This window comes from Eucalyptus grandis, chromosome 1 (genome assembly GCF_016545825.1).
Source record: "Eucalyptus grandis isolate ANBG69807.140 chromosome 1, ASM1654582v1, whole genome shotgun sequence".
In the NCBI taxonomy this organism is placed as follows: Eukaryota; Viridiplantae; Streptophyta; class Magnoliopsida; order Myrtales; family Myrtaceae; genus Eucalyptus; species Eucalyptus grandis.
In genome coordinates, this window is record NC_052612.1 from 36,305,385 (window position 1) to 36,322,837 (window position 17,453).

At 41.4% G+C, this 17,453-nt stretch overlaps 2 protein-coding genes across 2 annotated transcripts; one reads left to right on the plus strand and one right to left on the minus strand.

Moving 5' to 3' along the window:
* The first annotated feature begins 5,180 nt into the window (after window positions 1-5,180).
* LOC120285886 (transcription factor MYB15-like) lies at window positions 5,181-7,546 on the plus strand. Its single transcript, XM_010053167.3, has 3 exons — window positions 5,181-5,375; window positions 6,035-6,164; window positions 6,902-7,546. The coding sequence occupies exons 1-3, from the start codon at window positions 5,243-5,245 to the stop codon at window positions 7,365-7,367; spliced, it is 729 nt and encodes a 242-aa protein (XP_010051469.2). The 5' UTR covers window positions 5,181-5,242; the 3' UTR covers window positions 7,368-7,546.
* A 5,002-nt stretch (window positions 7,547-12,548) lies between these two features.
* LOC104440204 (putative cyclin-D6-1) lies at window positions 12,549-14,607 on the minus strand. The gene is made up of 5 exons (XM_010053173.3): window positions 13,991-14,607; window positions 13,783-13,878; window positions 13,476-13,677; window positions 13,259-13,389; window positions 12,549-13,138 (listed from the first exon to the last, which is right to left on the minus strand). Exons 1-5 carry the CDS (start codon window positions 14,234-14,236, stop codon window positions 12,815-12,817), a joined length of 999 nt encoding a protein of 332 aa, XP_010051475.2. The 5' UTR covers window positions 14,237-14,607; the 3' UTR covers window positions 12,549-12,814.
* Between the last annotated feature and the right edge of the window lie 2,846 nt (window positions 14,608-17,453).

Genomic DNA, 17,453 nt, shown 5'->3' on the forward strand with positions numbered 1-17,453 from the left:
GCCACGTCGACACGAAGACTATTGCGCATAAGCTCTGCCACACAACACCGTCCCCATTTTGCCCCACTTGGTTGCCCAACAAGTTGCCAATTCTGCAGGGGCCATTAGATGAGAGTTGAAAAATGATCTTATGATCCATTTTATCAGCCTGAACGAGCACATGGATAATTTTGATCTATAACCAAAGATTTCGATTTATGGGCTTATCAATATAGCTTCTTTTAAGAAGTGAAATAAAGCAATGTAACGCGCATTCACTTTTACCACTTCCTATTCTTCTATTATTACTTATACCACCTATTCTAATGTGTAAAATAAGCGACAGAATCATGTATTTTCATATTAAAGCCAATGATTTTGTTATAATTAGGGTTCAATGTTATGAGCTGACGGTGCCTATATCATTGGGCCTTGCTTAGATTTTGCTTAATTTAGTATATTGCCCCATAATCCTAAATGAAACCTACAATGGTCAAAGGACAGAACAATACGGGTTTATTACAACAAATCAATGAGATTTAAACAATGAACTCGGGGCCGGCAACGACATCCGTGTTTCTATCTATTGTTGTCATGAAAAAAAAAAATCAAAACCTTTCAAAATATCCAAACATTGAAAACGTTGAATCATATGGAATATTTTCAAAATATTTTCGCATTTAAAGTAATTTTCATTTGCAGTTTGAAAATTTAGAAGTAGGACGCGCGTTAGAAGTAGGTGAATTTAATATTTGTTCGACTTTCATCGAAGGTCACTGAAAATTCCAACTTGATAAACCAGATTGAAAATGAAATCGAAGCCGAGCTGCAATTTTAGTGGTCCACTTGAAAGTAAGAATATATGATGTCAAGGATGATGTCAAGTAATCTCTCCAAGATTAAAATACCTTAAAAAAATAATATTCAGACGTAAGAGTTAGGACAAAAATACAAAATAGGAACTTGCACAAAAAAGCATGTCAGGTTCGTCTGTCTAGTCTTCAACTTCCATTCGAAAAGAACAAAATGGAAAAGAGATTTTCCACAATAATAGGGTCAAATTGACGTAACCCTATCATTAGCACTGACCAAAATTGATAGTCAAGTGTAGCTGTCAAGCCGCTACCGTAATGTTCCAGGCACCAAGCGGACTACATCAACGAAAAATCGAAATTATTAAGGTACAAATTCCATGCATTTTCTATATCTGTTGCCTAATTTTCAACTTCTAGATAAGATCATAGAATTTAACTAAGAATAAGAATGGGCATAGTCATCGAGAAGTCTTGCATCTTGTTCTTCTTTTCTTTTCTTTTCTTTTCTTTTTTCTTCCTTCTTTTGTGTTTGAGAGGAAATATGAATTGAGATTTTACCGTGGGGTCAAAAATGGCGTAAAAGTAAAAATATAATATATAATTATATAAAAAGAGACATCACTCGTGATTCATGCTTATAAAGGCATGCGTGGAATGTCAAAATATCTAGGTCAATTCCTTAGAGTCAACACAATCCAAACAAGGTTAAACTGTGTGGAAATTACCCTTTATTTTCATTCGAATGCCGAGACCCACACTCTCCCGACAAAAAAGAAAAGTTAATGCGACCTTTATTATGTGAACGGAAGGATTCTTTGTCATGGAATAAGGTGGAATCAAATGTGAAATGATATGCGAAAAAAAAAATTGACGAATTTATGCGATGGTTTACGGCATCTTGACTTTGCTTACAAAGTAATTAAGTTGACTTGAAAGAAAAACCCCCCAAATGACTGGTGCAAGTGCGTTTCATGCAGAGATGCAGGTGTTTTCCAAACGTTTTTCACGGCGCACTCCTGACATTACGGTCCATTTTCTTTGGAGATTGAATCAATAACGGAACATTTCGCGGCGGTGGTCATGAGGAGCAGTTAGTGTGTCGAGCCGAAACAAGACTGGGATCACTCAATTGCAACGAAGAAAACGACGCCCGCCATCGCCGGGTAAGACATTGATCTGCTTTATCCGAAGCGGATGGACGCTAGACGAACACCAAAGCGTTAGCATCGATTGACATGCATGTGATCAGATTAAATCATACGCATGCTACAGCAAGTACCAGCAGTGCCTCTCGCGATTAGTAACCTGTAGCCACGAACGCAATGCGTCATCCTTTGGGGGTGAATGCAATGTATTTAATAATACAAAACGCTAGTTCCGATGGAGAGTTACTTATCAAAGGCTTGTCGTGAGCCCCATGTTTGATTTAGTCAATGTTTTTCAAACGTTCGTCTCGTTTCCCATTTGCATGGTGGTGACATTGAGTTGACCTGCTTTCGCCTCGGAAGAGGAGGAGAAGTCGTGTTATTTTATATCTCGAAGACATTAAATGGGGGCTCCTATTGCTTTTCATGGAAAGCATCTTTTGGAGCCACCTCGTACTCGTAGGCTCCGATGGCCATTTCGTTACGGACGGGTCATCCGTCACCGTCCATTTTCTTGCCTTCCGATTCCTCCGGAGATCGTTTTCACGGGTAAATTAATTGAATCTTCTAGAGATCTAAGGACTTTGACCCAATGGCGATGGAGTTGAATGGGAGAAGGGGGGATGTTTTGGGGTTGGGGGTGAGGATTATATAATCTTGATGTTGATTAGATCCCATAATTATATTTCCCGGCAATGTTCAGTGGACAATTTCGATGAAATGTCAAAAGGTAACGCTAGTCTTATAAGAATAGAATTAGTCACATCTTGCAAGACTATGTAAAAGCGTGGGCAAAAGGACCGGTGCTAATGAGCCTATCTAAGTATTAATTGTAAAGGGCCGCATACCTATTACAAAATATTCAATTTGAGTCATTGCTCTTCCACACTATCTAGACTCAAAAGTCCGAGATTAGTGAGTCCATTACCATCACTCCACGGAGATGCTAATAGTTAGGAAGTCTCTTCACATAATGTATGATTCAACTTAATAATATAGTTGGAGCTATTTAGGGTTTGCTCATAATCACACACTAACTATGCAAAGTTCGGTTTGAGCCATAAGTACTCCCCCTCACCAACCCCCGAAGGTCCAAGTTTTTTTTTCCCCTTATAAAGGTCCAAGTTTAGCAAGCCCATCAACATAACCCTTCGAAGTGCTAACCGTGTGATCTCTCCATATAAGTTATGTTTTGGGCTTCACTCACAATGTGAATCGAACTCAATAATCCTATGACAGAGAAATGATCCAATAGGCATCCCGGTGGTTGATGAACTTGATTAGGTGTGAAAATTTCAAGTGTTATGTATAAATGCCAATTCCATCGTGAATAAAGATTTTGTAAAACACGATAAATAAGCTTTTCAAGCATGAAAAGGGTATATGACCTCAAAGTATTTTACGCGAAGGGTCTTTTTGTCTTTCTAGTAAGTGCTCAAGATCAACTTAAAGGCAGTTGTTGACAAAGACTCATGTGGAAATACTTACCACATAACTACTCTTGAGATTTTGTTGACCAAGGCGTTTTCATGGAGGATATTCTCTATAACGAAAAGGAAAAATTCATTCTCAAAGTAACATTAGTAACATTCAGATTATGAAACTGATTCAAGCACAACCGACTCTAAGTTCAAACTTAAATTCGAAGCTCCAAACTCTTCCGCCGGCATCAAAGCAAGGGAAACTGCCTGTCTTTTGCCATGCGAAATCACTTTCTCAACATCCAGAACCGCTTTTGTGACTATTTCCACACGGACACGTGATCCCACTTAAATTAATCCCCGACAACGTCGGCCCCCAGAACCAATAAAACTAAATCAATCGTGCTACCTAATACACATTAACAGGCCCCGCGCGTCGTAAGCGGGATCGAATGGCTACTTAATCGAACTCAATGCCTACATCATCACCTTCGTCTGCCCCGTTGACCTGGAAAGGGATGAGACCCAAGACTTGCACCAATGTGAATTCTCGGACCTAGGCCCCACCCCCCCCTCTCTCTCTCTCTCTCGTAATCCGGTCTTGAAATTCTTGTCTCTGGCAACAACGTTGATGGGTTCCCGGAGGAGTATTCGTCTTTGATTAGTGATGCACGTCCCCGACCTGGGATGAAGTCAAGTGATGCGGATGCCTCATAGGTTTTCATTCACAAACTCCCTCGTCGAAATTTCCAGTCAACCCGAGTTAAAAACGACCTTGTCTTTGTCACCTGCGGAATGCCGATGGCTTCCGAGTATTTTTCAAGGCGATGTCCTCTTTTCCACGCGTGTTTTGACGCTGCGAGTTGATGTACACAGAGGAATTGAAGCTAAAGAGCTACGCCTGGTCTAATCGTTAGCTGAACCGCCCGATAGTTTATTTTTCTTGGGGTTTGTAATTAAAAACCCTCGACACTTATTTATAGGATTTGTTAATATTTTCCCCTTCTGAGCACATAGGCTTCTTGAACGCATGGACCCGTTCAACCACCTGTTGCAAGTTGATCCCTGTTCATCAAAAAGAAGTGCGCTGATAATCGTTTTAAATTTGGGTGAACAAGAGCGCGCGACATATCATCAGTTGGCTTCTCGTGGGCCCATTGACTCGTGACGACCATGCATAAGGACAACTAAGAAGACTCCAGTCTTATTCGTCGAAGCTTTTAGAATACAGATGGAATAAGTTTGAACTTCTGTACATGAAGTGAGCTTAGGATTGAATACCCGTCTAACATCACATTTCAGAAAATACTCTACGCCCGACAATGCGCGGTACCGGTACCTTAGCATACTCGGCGACATGACAGGATTTATAGAATATCGCTACAAAATAGTTAAATTTTCAACTTGAACAAGTTGATGAGCTAGATGTTTATACCATCGTCAGTCCCATCCATGACCTAATTTGAAGACCTAAAGATAATTGTTTGATTCTCTCCAACTGCTGGTATAGAACCTGCATCTTGGGTAGACAAGGCAAATACTTAATGTTACCCCCTTTTATTAACGCGAAGTGTTTGCTAAAAAAAATAAATTGGTCCCACCAATAAAAAAGAAGCAGCTCCATAATGACTAAATTCGAAAGTGAAAACGACATAAAGTAATTAACTATAGCCAGTCTTACCAAAAAGACAAGTCCAAACACTGTACTGATGTGTGGAACACGTTTCGGCCATCCTCGGAGTCACGGAGAGGTTTATATAAATACCGCTAAACTTCTAACGCATTCGATGCTTAAAAAGGTTAAAAGATAATTCTTCATAGTAAAGACAGGCACATAATAAGAGAGAGAGAGAGAGAGAGAGAGAGAGAAGGAGGGAGGGAGATGGCGAGGACACCAGGGCGAGACAAGAACGGGATGAAGAAGGGAACGTGGACTCCTGAGGAAGACAGGAAGCTGAAGGCTTATGTGAGCAAATACGGCTTCTGGAATTGGCGCCAACTCCCCAAGTATGCAGGTAGATTTATCAAAAATCATTCCATCAGTTTTCAGATCATCAAGTGTTGTTTTAAGTAAGATGTGCACACGAATGAAATTTATGATCTTATGAATCTTCTTCTCAAAATCAACTGAAGGTTTTCCAGCTCCTCTTACTTGAAGGAAATAATCAAAACAAGAACCTGGAAACCTTGAAATATGCTCTTTCTACTTGCCAAGCTGTAGAATTTCCCTTCTATCTGTAAATGGAGAAATTACTATTCTCGCTACTGAGATCAATAGTCTTCTCTAATTTTTAAGGTTCGAGGGAGAAAAGTGCTAATTTCTAATCTTCAAATGCAACCTGAATTATCTTCAAGCGCTTCTTCAGGTTTTAGGATTAATGCAAAATCTCTAGAATAATTCCTTTTTTCCCTCCTTAAAAGTAGGGAGAAGAAGTACGATTTCTATTTTGAATTCAAGCTTCTAGGCTCGCAGTTTTATTATAGCCAAAAGAAGGCAAAAGTATCTGCAGATCTCCTTTCTCTCTATTCTCGTGATTAATACGACAGCCGTGGCAAAGAGAAGCTCTACAAACAGAGGGATGGAGTTATAAATAAGTTTTCTTACTCCTAGTTATGCATGCATGTTTTAGCAGCTTACAGTTTAGATTTCTTTTTTTCCTCTTCAAATTTGCAGGGTTATCAAGATGTGGAAAAAGTTGCAGACTTAGATGGATGAATTACCTAAGGCCAGATATCAAGAGAGGGAACTATACCAAGGAAGAAGAAGATACCATCGTCAGACTACAAGGATTGCTTGGGAACAAGTGAGTCATATCTTCTAGATTAGCTAGTTCTTGAAAAAAAAAAAAAACGCATGTAGATTGATGTCATATACTTCCCTACTAGTGTTTGAAGTTCCTCTAAGGAGAAAGACTTGATTAATAAAACAAACAGCTTCTTCATAATCTATCCGAAGCTCATTGTTTTCTAGATGCATGCGAGCAGGGCCTTGATGTGAGAACATAAGATGATAACCCAATATTTATGGGTGGTGGAACAAAAAAAGGAAGAAAACACTGGACTGAGTATTATCTATCCTTGTTAGAATTTCCTGAGTTTCTCATTTTTGGGACACAGAATTGACTAGTGGAAACCTAAAAAGCGAGATGGAATACTAATTGAAAGAGGCATAAGTTCTTTAAGAAGCTAAAGACTGAAGAACGAGGAGTTAGGATTCTTCATCTTCTGAGTTAATTGTGGAGTGTTTTGATCGTCATACAATATGTTCATAAAGCTCAATTAGTATACCAACGCATATGAGATCATGTATCATCTATTGTCTCCACTTTTCATATAGACATGAGTTGTAATCACAGAAATAGAGTGTGAAACTGACCGTATAAGTTTCCTTTTTCAGTCTTCGCAAATTTTTTGGTTGACTAGCATTCACAAATTGATTTGGGTTGAAGAAAATGTAATTACATTTCCTGAGAAAACAAGACACATTTTAACCAGAAAGGGGAATATCTAATGTTCGATTTGTACATGCAATATATTACAGATGGTCAGCTATTGCATCTCAGTTACCAGGAAGAACGGACAATGAAGTCAAGAATCACTGGCACACCAACTTGAAGAAGCGCTTGAATCAAAATACCCAACCATCATCAACAACATCTCCACAAGAAGCAACCATCACAGAAAATCATTCATGGGATCATGAAGCTATCCCTAATAATATATCCGATACGAGTCCAAACAATATTCTCGACCTTCCTACGGACGGCCCTATGACTGCTCAGATCGTGAAAGGGTTTGCATCCCTCCATTCATCTTCGAGCTCGAGGGAGACTTCATTATCGCTGTGCATGGAAACTGTGGACTTCTCAAACACGGAGTACGAAGCTTCTCTCGACACATATATTGCAGAGTCTAGCGGGAGTTTCTGGACCGAACCGTTTATCACCGACAACAATATCGAATCCTGGCTCCTACTAGATGAACGTTCTCATGATGTTTTCTATTAATTAAGAAAATTGGTCTGTTTAGAATGATCAGTCACCTTGTGTGCGTATAAAGAACAGCTAATCTGTTCTTCATAGGGTAGTTGGTTCTGTCAATTTAGCAGCCTTTCTATAAGGCATGTATATACTTGAATAATCATCTGGAAATGTGAATTACAACCAATATATGCCCGTTTGGATGATTGTATCTTAGCCACAAGCAGTTAATAACTCGTTCCACATACTGAATTAATCATGTTCTATCGGGAAAAATCACAGTTCATAGGTAGCGCAGGTTGGGAAGGTAGCAATATTAAGTGGCGCTGGGAAATTGTCTCTCCATTCGAACTTGTTGAAGTGACGTGAAAGCGAGACCTCAGTTAAGAAAAATTCGGACAATAAACTAACGTCACATGGAAACGACTTTCATGCTCAAGCAAGATATAATAATAGACGTTCAAAATTCACATATCTTAGATATAGATCAAAGGGTCTGGAAAGCAAACTGACTATAGTTTTCCTGAAGGAGGAGGATTCGTTAGACTAGTAGAACATATAACAGCAATCAAATTACAGCAAAGAATTTTCAAAGGGTCAATCTTGAAATCTCTTGGAAACCACCAGCAGTCTTTCCTTGATATTCTTTTGAAAATTGTCATATATAGTTCCTCCCAGATTGCATACTGGCAATATCTTAAAGTAATTCTTCTTTATTCACACAAATCTCATATAGATAAATATAAGCCATCCACTCTTCACGAGTCTTCAAATACAGAACCTTCCATGACAGAAATTCGAATAATTCATGAGATCCTGAACTGTTTTGCTCTACATAACCATGTCTTTATATAATAGTATTAAAGAGATTTCTGGAACTTAGAAGGCAGATGACTTTACTTATTTCCCAATAAAACAGCGTAAACATGTAGAGTAGACCACACATTAAACTGCTACGATCATTGTGCTGGACGTAGGCTGACACCGTGTACTATATCTCCTTTAGCTTCCAAACCAATTGTAAGAAATGGTTTAACTGCCGATACTTACTGCGGACTAAACTATGGTCATTTTGTGTTTTTGTATTCACGAAGGATCAAATAAAATCCCTACACATCATATCATATTACTGTAGATAGTATAAAAGGTCAACAGAGACCGGCTAGTTTGAATATTCAAACATAATATAGATTCGAAATATCATCGTAACCTAGTGTGTAAACTTCGTTAACGTGGACTTGAAGGGGACTAGAGAAATCTTCGTCGCATACTATTTCTAGAAGGACAGTGCTAGTTTGACGTGGCTTAAGTGCTTCGATCCTGTCTTCTTTCTCCCAGACTTTTGACAAGGACGCCGGAAAAGAATCTATGTACTAGATGATTTGCACGCATCTGAAAAAAAAATATTCAAAATCGGATCATAATGTATCTTCTTATAATGTCTTCTACGATGGTTATCAACTCCATCATCATCGATAGCAATACATTTTACAAGCGAAGCTATCCACCAAAAGAAAACCAACTGTTATAATATCCGAAAGCTTGAGCAAAGACATGGTCAGTCGAGTTTGAGTAATGTTAACTTGCGTCGGAATTTTACTGTCGTCTAGAGAAGACGCGGTACCCATGCTTGGGAACAATGGCTACGCCAAAATGTATTAGTTAGCAAATGAAATTATGCTCGGATTGAGCAAATGGGATACGAGTGGTGTCGACGGACTGGTTTGGCGGTTTTGTTTTGAGGTAAAAAAGAAAAAAAGTACGGACTTGTTCCATCACAACAACACCGTAAAGCTTTGTGGTCCTGCAAGAATGAAAATATTTGAGAAAGCTCGTGATAAATTCTCGGACAAAACCCATTCGACTTTGGATCCATCATCCTTCTAAGTCAATCCCATGAGCATGATGAAGCTTTCTCCGTCAATTACGCGCAAGGATTTTAACAAGGGACCGTATTTTTCTCTATCCTTGATTGGAAAGAGTTTCTTCTTATCAATCTTCCAGATGATGGGTTCCAAATATAGACACCACTCCCATTTAATTTAATTTAAAATTTGCACCTGGAATTTTTTACCTATCGATGCATGACTCGAAGGAACAACACCTCAAACCAAAAATTGAACAATATATGGCCCAGAAAAATAACAGCACAGACAAACGATACAATATCTCTAGGAGGTGTTGCGTTGCATCGGTCAAGCAACAGGGGCGCGTGGATTTTTTTTTTTTTTTTTCATTTTTGAAGTCTCGAATCAAATGGACCTCGTGATACTCATGTCCAAGAAGTTTAGATGCATCGAATTGCAATGGCCCCGAATCCATCGATTTTTCTTTCGCGGTTTGTCCTTTTTGAGGAGGGGACAACGTGCGATCGGAAGGCACGAGGGTTGGAGTGGATGTTGAGATTTGGGTGAGGATAGATGTTTGGCTGGGTGGATGAAGGTAAAGCGAAGGTACAAAAGAGCGGGAGAGCCGGAGAGGCAAAGCCACCAAAGAGGGACAAGGCGCCCACCTCTCATTTATGAAATTTGGAGGCTTATCATTGTGATTCTCTCGGGCTACATGTGACCTTTTGGGTTCCCACCTCCTTTAATTTCACTGTTCTCTCCCTCTCTGCAGTTCAATTTATTTCAGGAAGCTTCTGGCTCTCTCTCTTCTCCCACCTAAAACAGCCCAACCATTCTTTCATTGATGCGCAATGACAGCTTCTTCCATCATCTTCTGCTCATGTCGTCCCGAATCACGTGTCTGTAATAACACGCGAGGGGAGAGAGAGAGAGAGAGAGAGAGATTGTCCTTTGAGAAGAGGATGGCCAGCATTAGTGAGGAGAGCCCATTGCCATAGTTTGACTCATAATCTTGGCATATGTAGCTTTTGTTAAGCTCAAGTTTTTTTTGTCGGCTCACATAGTTCAGCTAAATTTCTCTTAAAAAGTCTTGAGACTTCAACTTATGGGCCATACTTGATACCACATTAATTTCTCTACATCTATTATCTATTGTGGAACATTACTTCTCCTAAATGCGTCGTGAGTGCACCTTTGCAAACCTTTCTCATCTATATGGGTCTTCCATAATAGCGCAACTCTTCATCAATGCAAAGTGAAGTACCCAATGATCCCCACCTTCGTACCCAATGATCCCCACCTCAGTTCCAGCCAAATTATTGCAGCATCTCCCACAAAAAGCATTTGCTAACCCTAACTCTTACTCAGAACCACGGACAATAGCACAAGATATTTGCCCATTTGATTCAGCGAGAGTCACTAATTCACATCCAGAGTGCACATCATCCGGCACCCAGGACCATCAAGAACGTGGAGCATCAAATTGAGATTACCTCGATACATTTATCGAGCACCGGCATGCTTTGGAGGCAAATCAATCATACATCGTCTCTCTAATACCACCTTATGAAAAGGCTTAAAGAAAAGTTGGACGCACATCATTAGAGAAATTACCAAATGGTCGTAGCCTAAAGTTTTGAGTTCATTAGCACATCTAGATTGGTCAAAACTTCACCCCAAAAAATTAATCTATGGAGTCATGAGCCAATGATTTGCCCTACTTTGCTTCAATTATCCGCGCAGGACTTTTGCTTCACTGTAAACATCGCAATGATCACGCTGGCTGCAACACATCAACCGTGGAAAGAGGGGGGCAATGATACGAGGATTTCGTGACATCGTTCTGTTGCTAACCTTGCAATTGAATACACAAAAAGCATTGGGAAGCACTTGAAGGACAACGGGTCAGGCCGGCAATAACTTCACTAACGTGTCAGAAAAGAATTCTGGCCCAGCTTTTGACTCCTTAATTTGGTATTTCGACACTGCTTTCTTTCGTGTGGAGTTATGTCACCATCTTCCTTTTCCATGGTTCAACGTCACGCTCGCTAAAACAAAAGCCCTAGCTAGTTAGGCATCAATGCATGGCTCCCATTTAAGAAGTTCGCTCGAATGAGTCGCCTCCCTAAAATACCCAAATCGACTCAAGCGGAGATCATACTACACTTCTCTTTCTTCCCAACTCGATGCCACGCAGGCAAAGATAGGTAGACGAATTGACTTTGTCATTCACTCGATTAGACTTAAAATTCATCATCAAAGAGAAGAATCCCCCTCGTGATTCTTGCATGGAGTTAGAAACCTAAGTTAGTGGTGAATCATTGGATCCCACTGGAACCCGTACATCCTCAGCACCAACATGTGTCCCGCCCCTTTCCCACGAAGAGACCATAAATTCGACATCCACCCAATGAGTTTGCATGCACGATGGCCACATCATCCTCGGCGCCCAATTGAATTCGATCCATCCAACATGTGCACCGGTGGTCCAGCTCGGCTCTCTTCGTACGGTGCCTTTCGCATTCTGTGGGGTGCTGCAGGGCGGGAGGAAGGGAGGGAAGGAGGGAAGGAGGGAAGGAGGAGGAAGATCTCCGGGAAGGGCCCCACGGATCTCTTGGAGAAACCTAATCATCAGCTCGGGTTTTCAAGGGGGTGGGGGGGGAGGGGGACCATCGGACGGCTCACAAACCTACGGTCACATTTTTTTGGAAGGCGACACCCCGTTTTAAATGGACGGATGGATGGATTTGATGGATTCGCATTGCAAGTGGGGGCGAGACATGTTTCGTTGCGAGAGATAACGAGACAGGATAGGGACCAACCTCCGCTTGCCCATGTTGTGCTCATCTTAAATTTTAGTACTTTTTCCATGAATAGCTGCTCCCGTGATTTAGCTCTTTGTAAAAACTCGTTCGGACCCAAGAGGATCCCAACAAGAACCCGTTTCTCTCTCTAGCACCAAGTTACTTTCTTTATAAGAACCAACGTGTCTTAATGCAAATCTCTAGGACAAAAGATAGAGAGCTGCAGCAATGGTGAAAAGAGAAGAGATGAAGGGTAAGACCGTAAGTTTAAGCCCGCTCCTTTTCTTCCACTGAGCCTCTCTCTGCTGGCCAAAAAAGAAGTGGGAAAACAAAAAGCACAGAGATTTCATTCCATTTCCCAATAAATTATCAAACTTTTTTTTTCTTTTTTTTTTTTTTTTTTTTTTTTTTGGGGGTTTTGCCTCTGAGGGGGAGTAGCTCGTATGGTTTGTTATTATATTTGCAATTATAAATTATCATTCCTCGGCCAGAAACTAAAGAGACACAGCACACTTTTTTTTAAGACCAAAACCAAGAACACAAGACCCTTCTCTCTCTCTCTCTCTTCTCTCTCTCTCTCGAGCTCAACCCTACAACTCAAAGTTATGATTTGTCTCCATTTGGTCCCGTGAATAAGACAAGGAATTGCAAAAACGAGAATTTCCCCCTCCTGCCAGCGCGAGATTCTTCACCCAATCGAAAAACATCCACCAACCGCTCATCAGCCTCTTCGTCTGCGTTTTCTTCCTGAGCCGTTCGGAGGAGTCGCGCTCCCAACAGAGACCCCATCGCTTTGGATCGGTTCTTTATCGCCCCCTCACCATCAATGCCCCGGGCGTCTGCACTGTTGGAACTGCAAAAGCTGGAAGGCGCGAGACGACGAGTCGCAGCAGTGGTCAGCGACTTTTCTCCTCTTCAGTAGCCTCTCCGACCTGAGCGAGGTCCTCGTGATGGTGGAGGTCGAGATGGCGCCGCCGCCGCCGCCGCCGCCGCCGCCGGTGGCCTTCTCGTCGCCGTCCTCCGAGTTCGAGAAGCTCTGGTCGAGCACGTTGATGGGGGTGTCCGACCTCGAGATGACATCGAAAACCGACTCGTATCCCTCCATCGCCACGTCCTGCATCGCGCTGTAGCAATCTAACAATTCGTCCTGCGAGAATGGGCACATAAAAAACGTGTGAGACGTGGACGAGTTAATAATCCAACAGTGGGGAAATGCTTCGTAGCTTCGAGAAAACGAATGGGACGCAGGACGGGTGCTTTATTTTACCTTATTTACATACGAACAATTTAAAATGGCTGTTCTGAAGCAAGAAAACTGCAAGGGGAAGAGCTCGTGAGAGGCAGAGAGAAGAGCCGATGCCGCAATGACCGATGGCCTGAAGTCCATGAGCTCGACGTCTGCGGAACAGGAGATGCCCAGTTCGTTACACGCTTTCGTCTTGCGTTCTCAGTGCTACGTCGAATGGAAAGGTTTCGACACGTACCGTTCTGGGACTTGAAGATGATCTCCGTGGCTCGAGCATTCAGGGCTTGCCTCAAAGGTGGGTCCTTGAGCTTGAAGAGGGACGTGAAGAAAGCGACGAAGGAGAAGGGAGTGACGGATCGCATTCGCCATTTCAGAGCTCCCAAGATGAGCACTTCCATCCTCTGTATGGTCCGCGAGTCGTGCACGAAACCTCCATCGCCCTGCATTACGGTAGAAAAAAACAGAGCTTTAGCGGGGAATAAAAAAATAAAAAAAAACACTCACGTCGCGGAACAAGAATTGCCGCTTCTGCACCAGTCACGAACCTGAAAGTCAGCGAGCGAGAAGTCCGTGTTCCGCATTTTCGCCGCCAGAGAAACGCAGCACACCGCGAGGAGCCTCAGGACCCACGGGCTCAGGTGCTGCGAGAGAAAAAGCCTCGGTCAGATCTCGACGACGAGAACAAAAGAACAGAGCCTTCTTGCATAACCACATCCAAAGAAAGAAAAAAAAAATCGTTATCCCCGTCCGCACCGGCAAGCTCTGGTAGGACAAGAACCGGTCGAGGTAGTTGACGGCGAGGTACGAGGAGAGGGGGTCCAAGCGGGAGGACAGGCGGGAGATGGAGGAGACGATGTCGCGGCGGACGGCGACGTCGAAGCCGCCGTCCCGGAGGCCCCTCACGTACTGCTCCCCGGGCATGTGGTCGGGCTCGACGAGGAAGAGGGAGGCGAGGGTCTCGGAGCAGAGGGGCAGCGGGTTCTCGAGGTCGAACTCCATCGACGAGAAAGCGAGAGAGAGAGAGAGATAGAGAGAGAGCGAGGGAGAGAATGGCGAAGTTGGGAAGAGAAGGAGGAGGAGGAAGGGGGCATAAATTGAAGGGAAAAAGCCTGCGGGGGGGGGAGGAGTTTGGTGCTATCTTAAAAGACGATGTTGCTGCTGCTGCTGCAGCTGCTGCTGGTGGTGGTGGTGGACGATGCTTGAACTTCACTCCTTTATGAGAGAAGAAGCGGGGAGGGGCCTTGTATTTTCGGAATTTCCTTTTCTTTATTTCGAATTTTCTCGGATTCGCATTGAAGTGGAGATGGATGGAGATTGGAGGAAGAGTAGCAGTGGGACTAGTAGTAGTATCTCAATGATGTAGAGAGAAAATCTCTGCTTTCTTCTTTCTTTTTCTTTCTTTTTTTTTATTATTATAATTTTAAAGGAAGAGGGGTGGAGGTGGTACTGCGTTGGTGATCGGATTCGGATGGGGTCAAGGCTATTTGTGATTTTGAAGGTGCACGACAGAGCTTGGAGTGACCCGACCCTGCCACATCCAAAAGGCAAAACAAACTCATTTCCCTTTTCTTTTCCTTCTTCTTTTTTTTTTTTTTTGTCAAATTTTCACTTGAAACTGACTCTCTCTTTTTTTCCGGCAACAGTGATGCATTGCCAAGTGAAGATGTTTTTGTAATGGACATAGTTAGCTAATATTTGAGGAACACTTATTAACAAAGACTCAAATAACAAATTGATCGGGAGCATATGCATGGAATTTGTCAAGGTATTGACATGGCTTGAACTCGGGATAGTGATTAATGTTATCTTTATGTTGCGCGTCATTTTCTTTCATTTAATGTTGTGAGTTTTTCCATCGTAATTCATCAATGTTGCTCAATGTAATTACTAATTACTTTCTTAAAAGTGCACCGAGATATTGGTAAAAATATTCTCAAAATACTCAGATAAGTTGAGCTCTTAGATAATTTTTTCGTAGCCCTCGTAAAAATTAATTTAAATTGTTTAGTTTGATTTGAGTTGAATTCATGGGGAAGACACGGATATATGCGCAAGTCTTATTGTAAATTATAAATGAAAATGGATAAATCAGTTGAACGGATCAAAGAAAACGACCGCCTACCAAATGTGATAAGAAAATCCATTTGTCATTCACGCATTCAAGTCGAGTTAATCAGCCAATGTAAATAGTGCATAACATCACACTTATCAATGAAGACAAGTAGATCAGTGAGAGGGCTAAGAAAGAAATGGTGCTGGTTGCAAGTTCTAGTTTACCTAATTTAAGTGCGTGAATGAACAAGTTGGCTCGTGGTCGGTTTGATTGTGCATGGATTGCGGTACGGGCATACGCTTAGAAAAGACAATTACTAATTGGAACTCCTAAGGAAATGGGAAAGTCTTGCTCTAAAGAGGGAAAGTCTTGCCATTATGACAGTAAAAACCACGTTACTATATATCAATCAACATGATAAGATAATCATGATGTGGAAGGCATTAATGATTGTGGCGGAAAGGAAATATGTCCTTCCCTTGTCCTTTTCCATTCATATTAGATCTATCATTACATTCTTGTTCAAATTCCAGAGTCCTTACATATTGCTGTTTTTTTTATTATTATTTGACACACAAAAAACGGCTAGAACTTTTAAAGTATGATGTATCTGTAGAATTATATAGAATATTTTTACATTTTTTAATAAGTTTCCAAACTTTTAAGTATTCACAGTTAACTTAATTTACGATGAACAAATTTATTTTGGTGGATACAATCACTTGCAATGTAAAGAAAGAACTTCTGGAATTATAAGTCAAAATCTACACAACGTTTGCCTTTGTGAACTGTGTTCTCTATGACATTTGAAACTGCTTAGCAAGTATCAATAAGCCTCTAAGAAGTTGGTCTTCCCTTTCCTTCTCTTTCACAAGGATCACTTAGGTCACCACTTCTTATTACTTAAAGAGAATTGCACTGACCACCAACATCGCAATACAAAATTAAATTTTTTTCAAAAAGCAACCAATAATCATCCTATAACCTAATCATGTTCCTGAAATATCATCCTCGTGATATCTATTACCAAAGAAAAAGTCCTCACTAAAGCCGAGAAAGTTAATAGTCATGCGAACTCTTTTATGTTCTTTTTTGTTTCAAATCTAAGCATGCAATATAATATCCTGATTACCAAGAGACTCATGAAATGTTTGCAAGTTCCATGAACCGATTGAGTCTGGGCCTCTAGTATATATTGTATGGATAAACCCAATTTAGAATAGTTTGCACACGGTTCATAAGAATCGAATAGGCGCGTCCATTCTAAACGGTTACATAAACTCCTTTTTGTTCGGCTTAACTAGCTTAAAAATTAAAAATTGTGGTGGCGTGCTAGAGAACCCAAAAACCGGCACTATCTCAGTCTCGATTGACTAATCATCGCATTATTCAGCAGCAAAAACTGAGTGCGGTGGCTGCTCTATTTTTGGACATCCAGACAAGAACGGACGGCGACATTCCAAAGATAATGACAACTTTGAAAGGTTGCCGCTTCACACAAAATCATGTAACAACTCCCAGGAAAAAAACGTATTGGGGAAGGAAAAAAGGAAGAAGAAAAAAAAGAAACCCAAAATTTCTATTTCTACAGTTCCAGAAATTGCATCGGTCCAAGTACTAAACTACAGTCATTTTGGCAGTTTGACAGCTTGGCCTGCATGTCCTCGCGTGGTGAGAATTTTACCCCATCTCCCTCCCCCTCTCTCTGTCTCTGTCTCATCACTCACATTACAAACAGTAGAGGCCATTGAATGGGACAAAGAGCAGACAGCACATTCTTTTACCGTGCAGACAGTAAATACCTTGCGGTAAAATTTTGTATATCAGAAGGTAGGAGCTGAGGAGGGAGAATGCGTGGCGCAGAGCTTGACGAACTTCGAAGTCAATGAGGAAAACGACGCGATTTAAACTGCAGCGAGACCGCCTTAAAAACTGTTGGAAAATGTATTATATAGTTAGTCACGCATGCTTTTTCCTGTTTTGATGGTTTTAATATAAGGAGCGACTACGGATTTGTCTTCTGGCGAATGGAGCGCGTGCGAGGCAGAGATTTCGGTCGGGTTCATAGCCGAAACAGTAGATTCTTCACCCAAGACACTAACACTTTCTTTTCTTTTCCTTTCTTTTTGCGTGTCTTTCAATTGAAAAGATTCGTGCACCTAA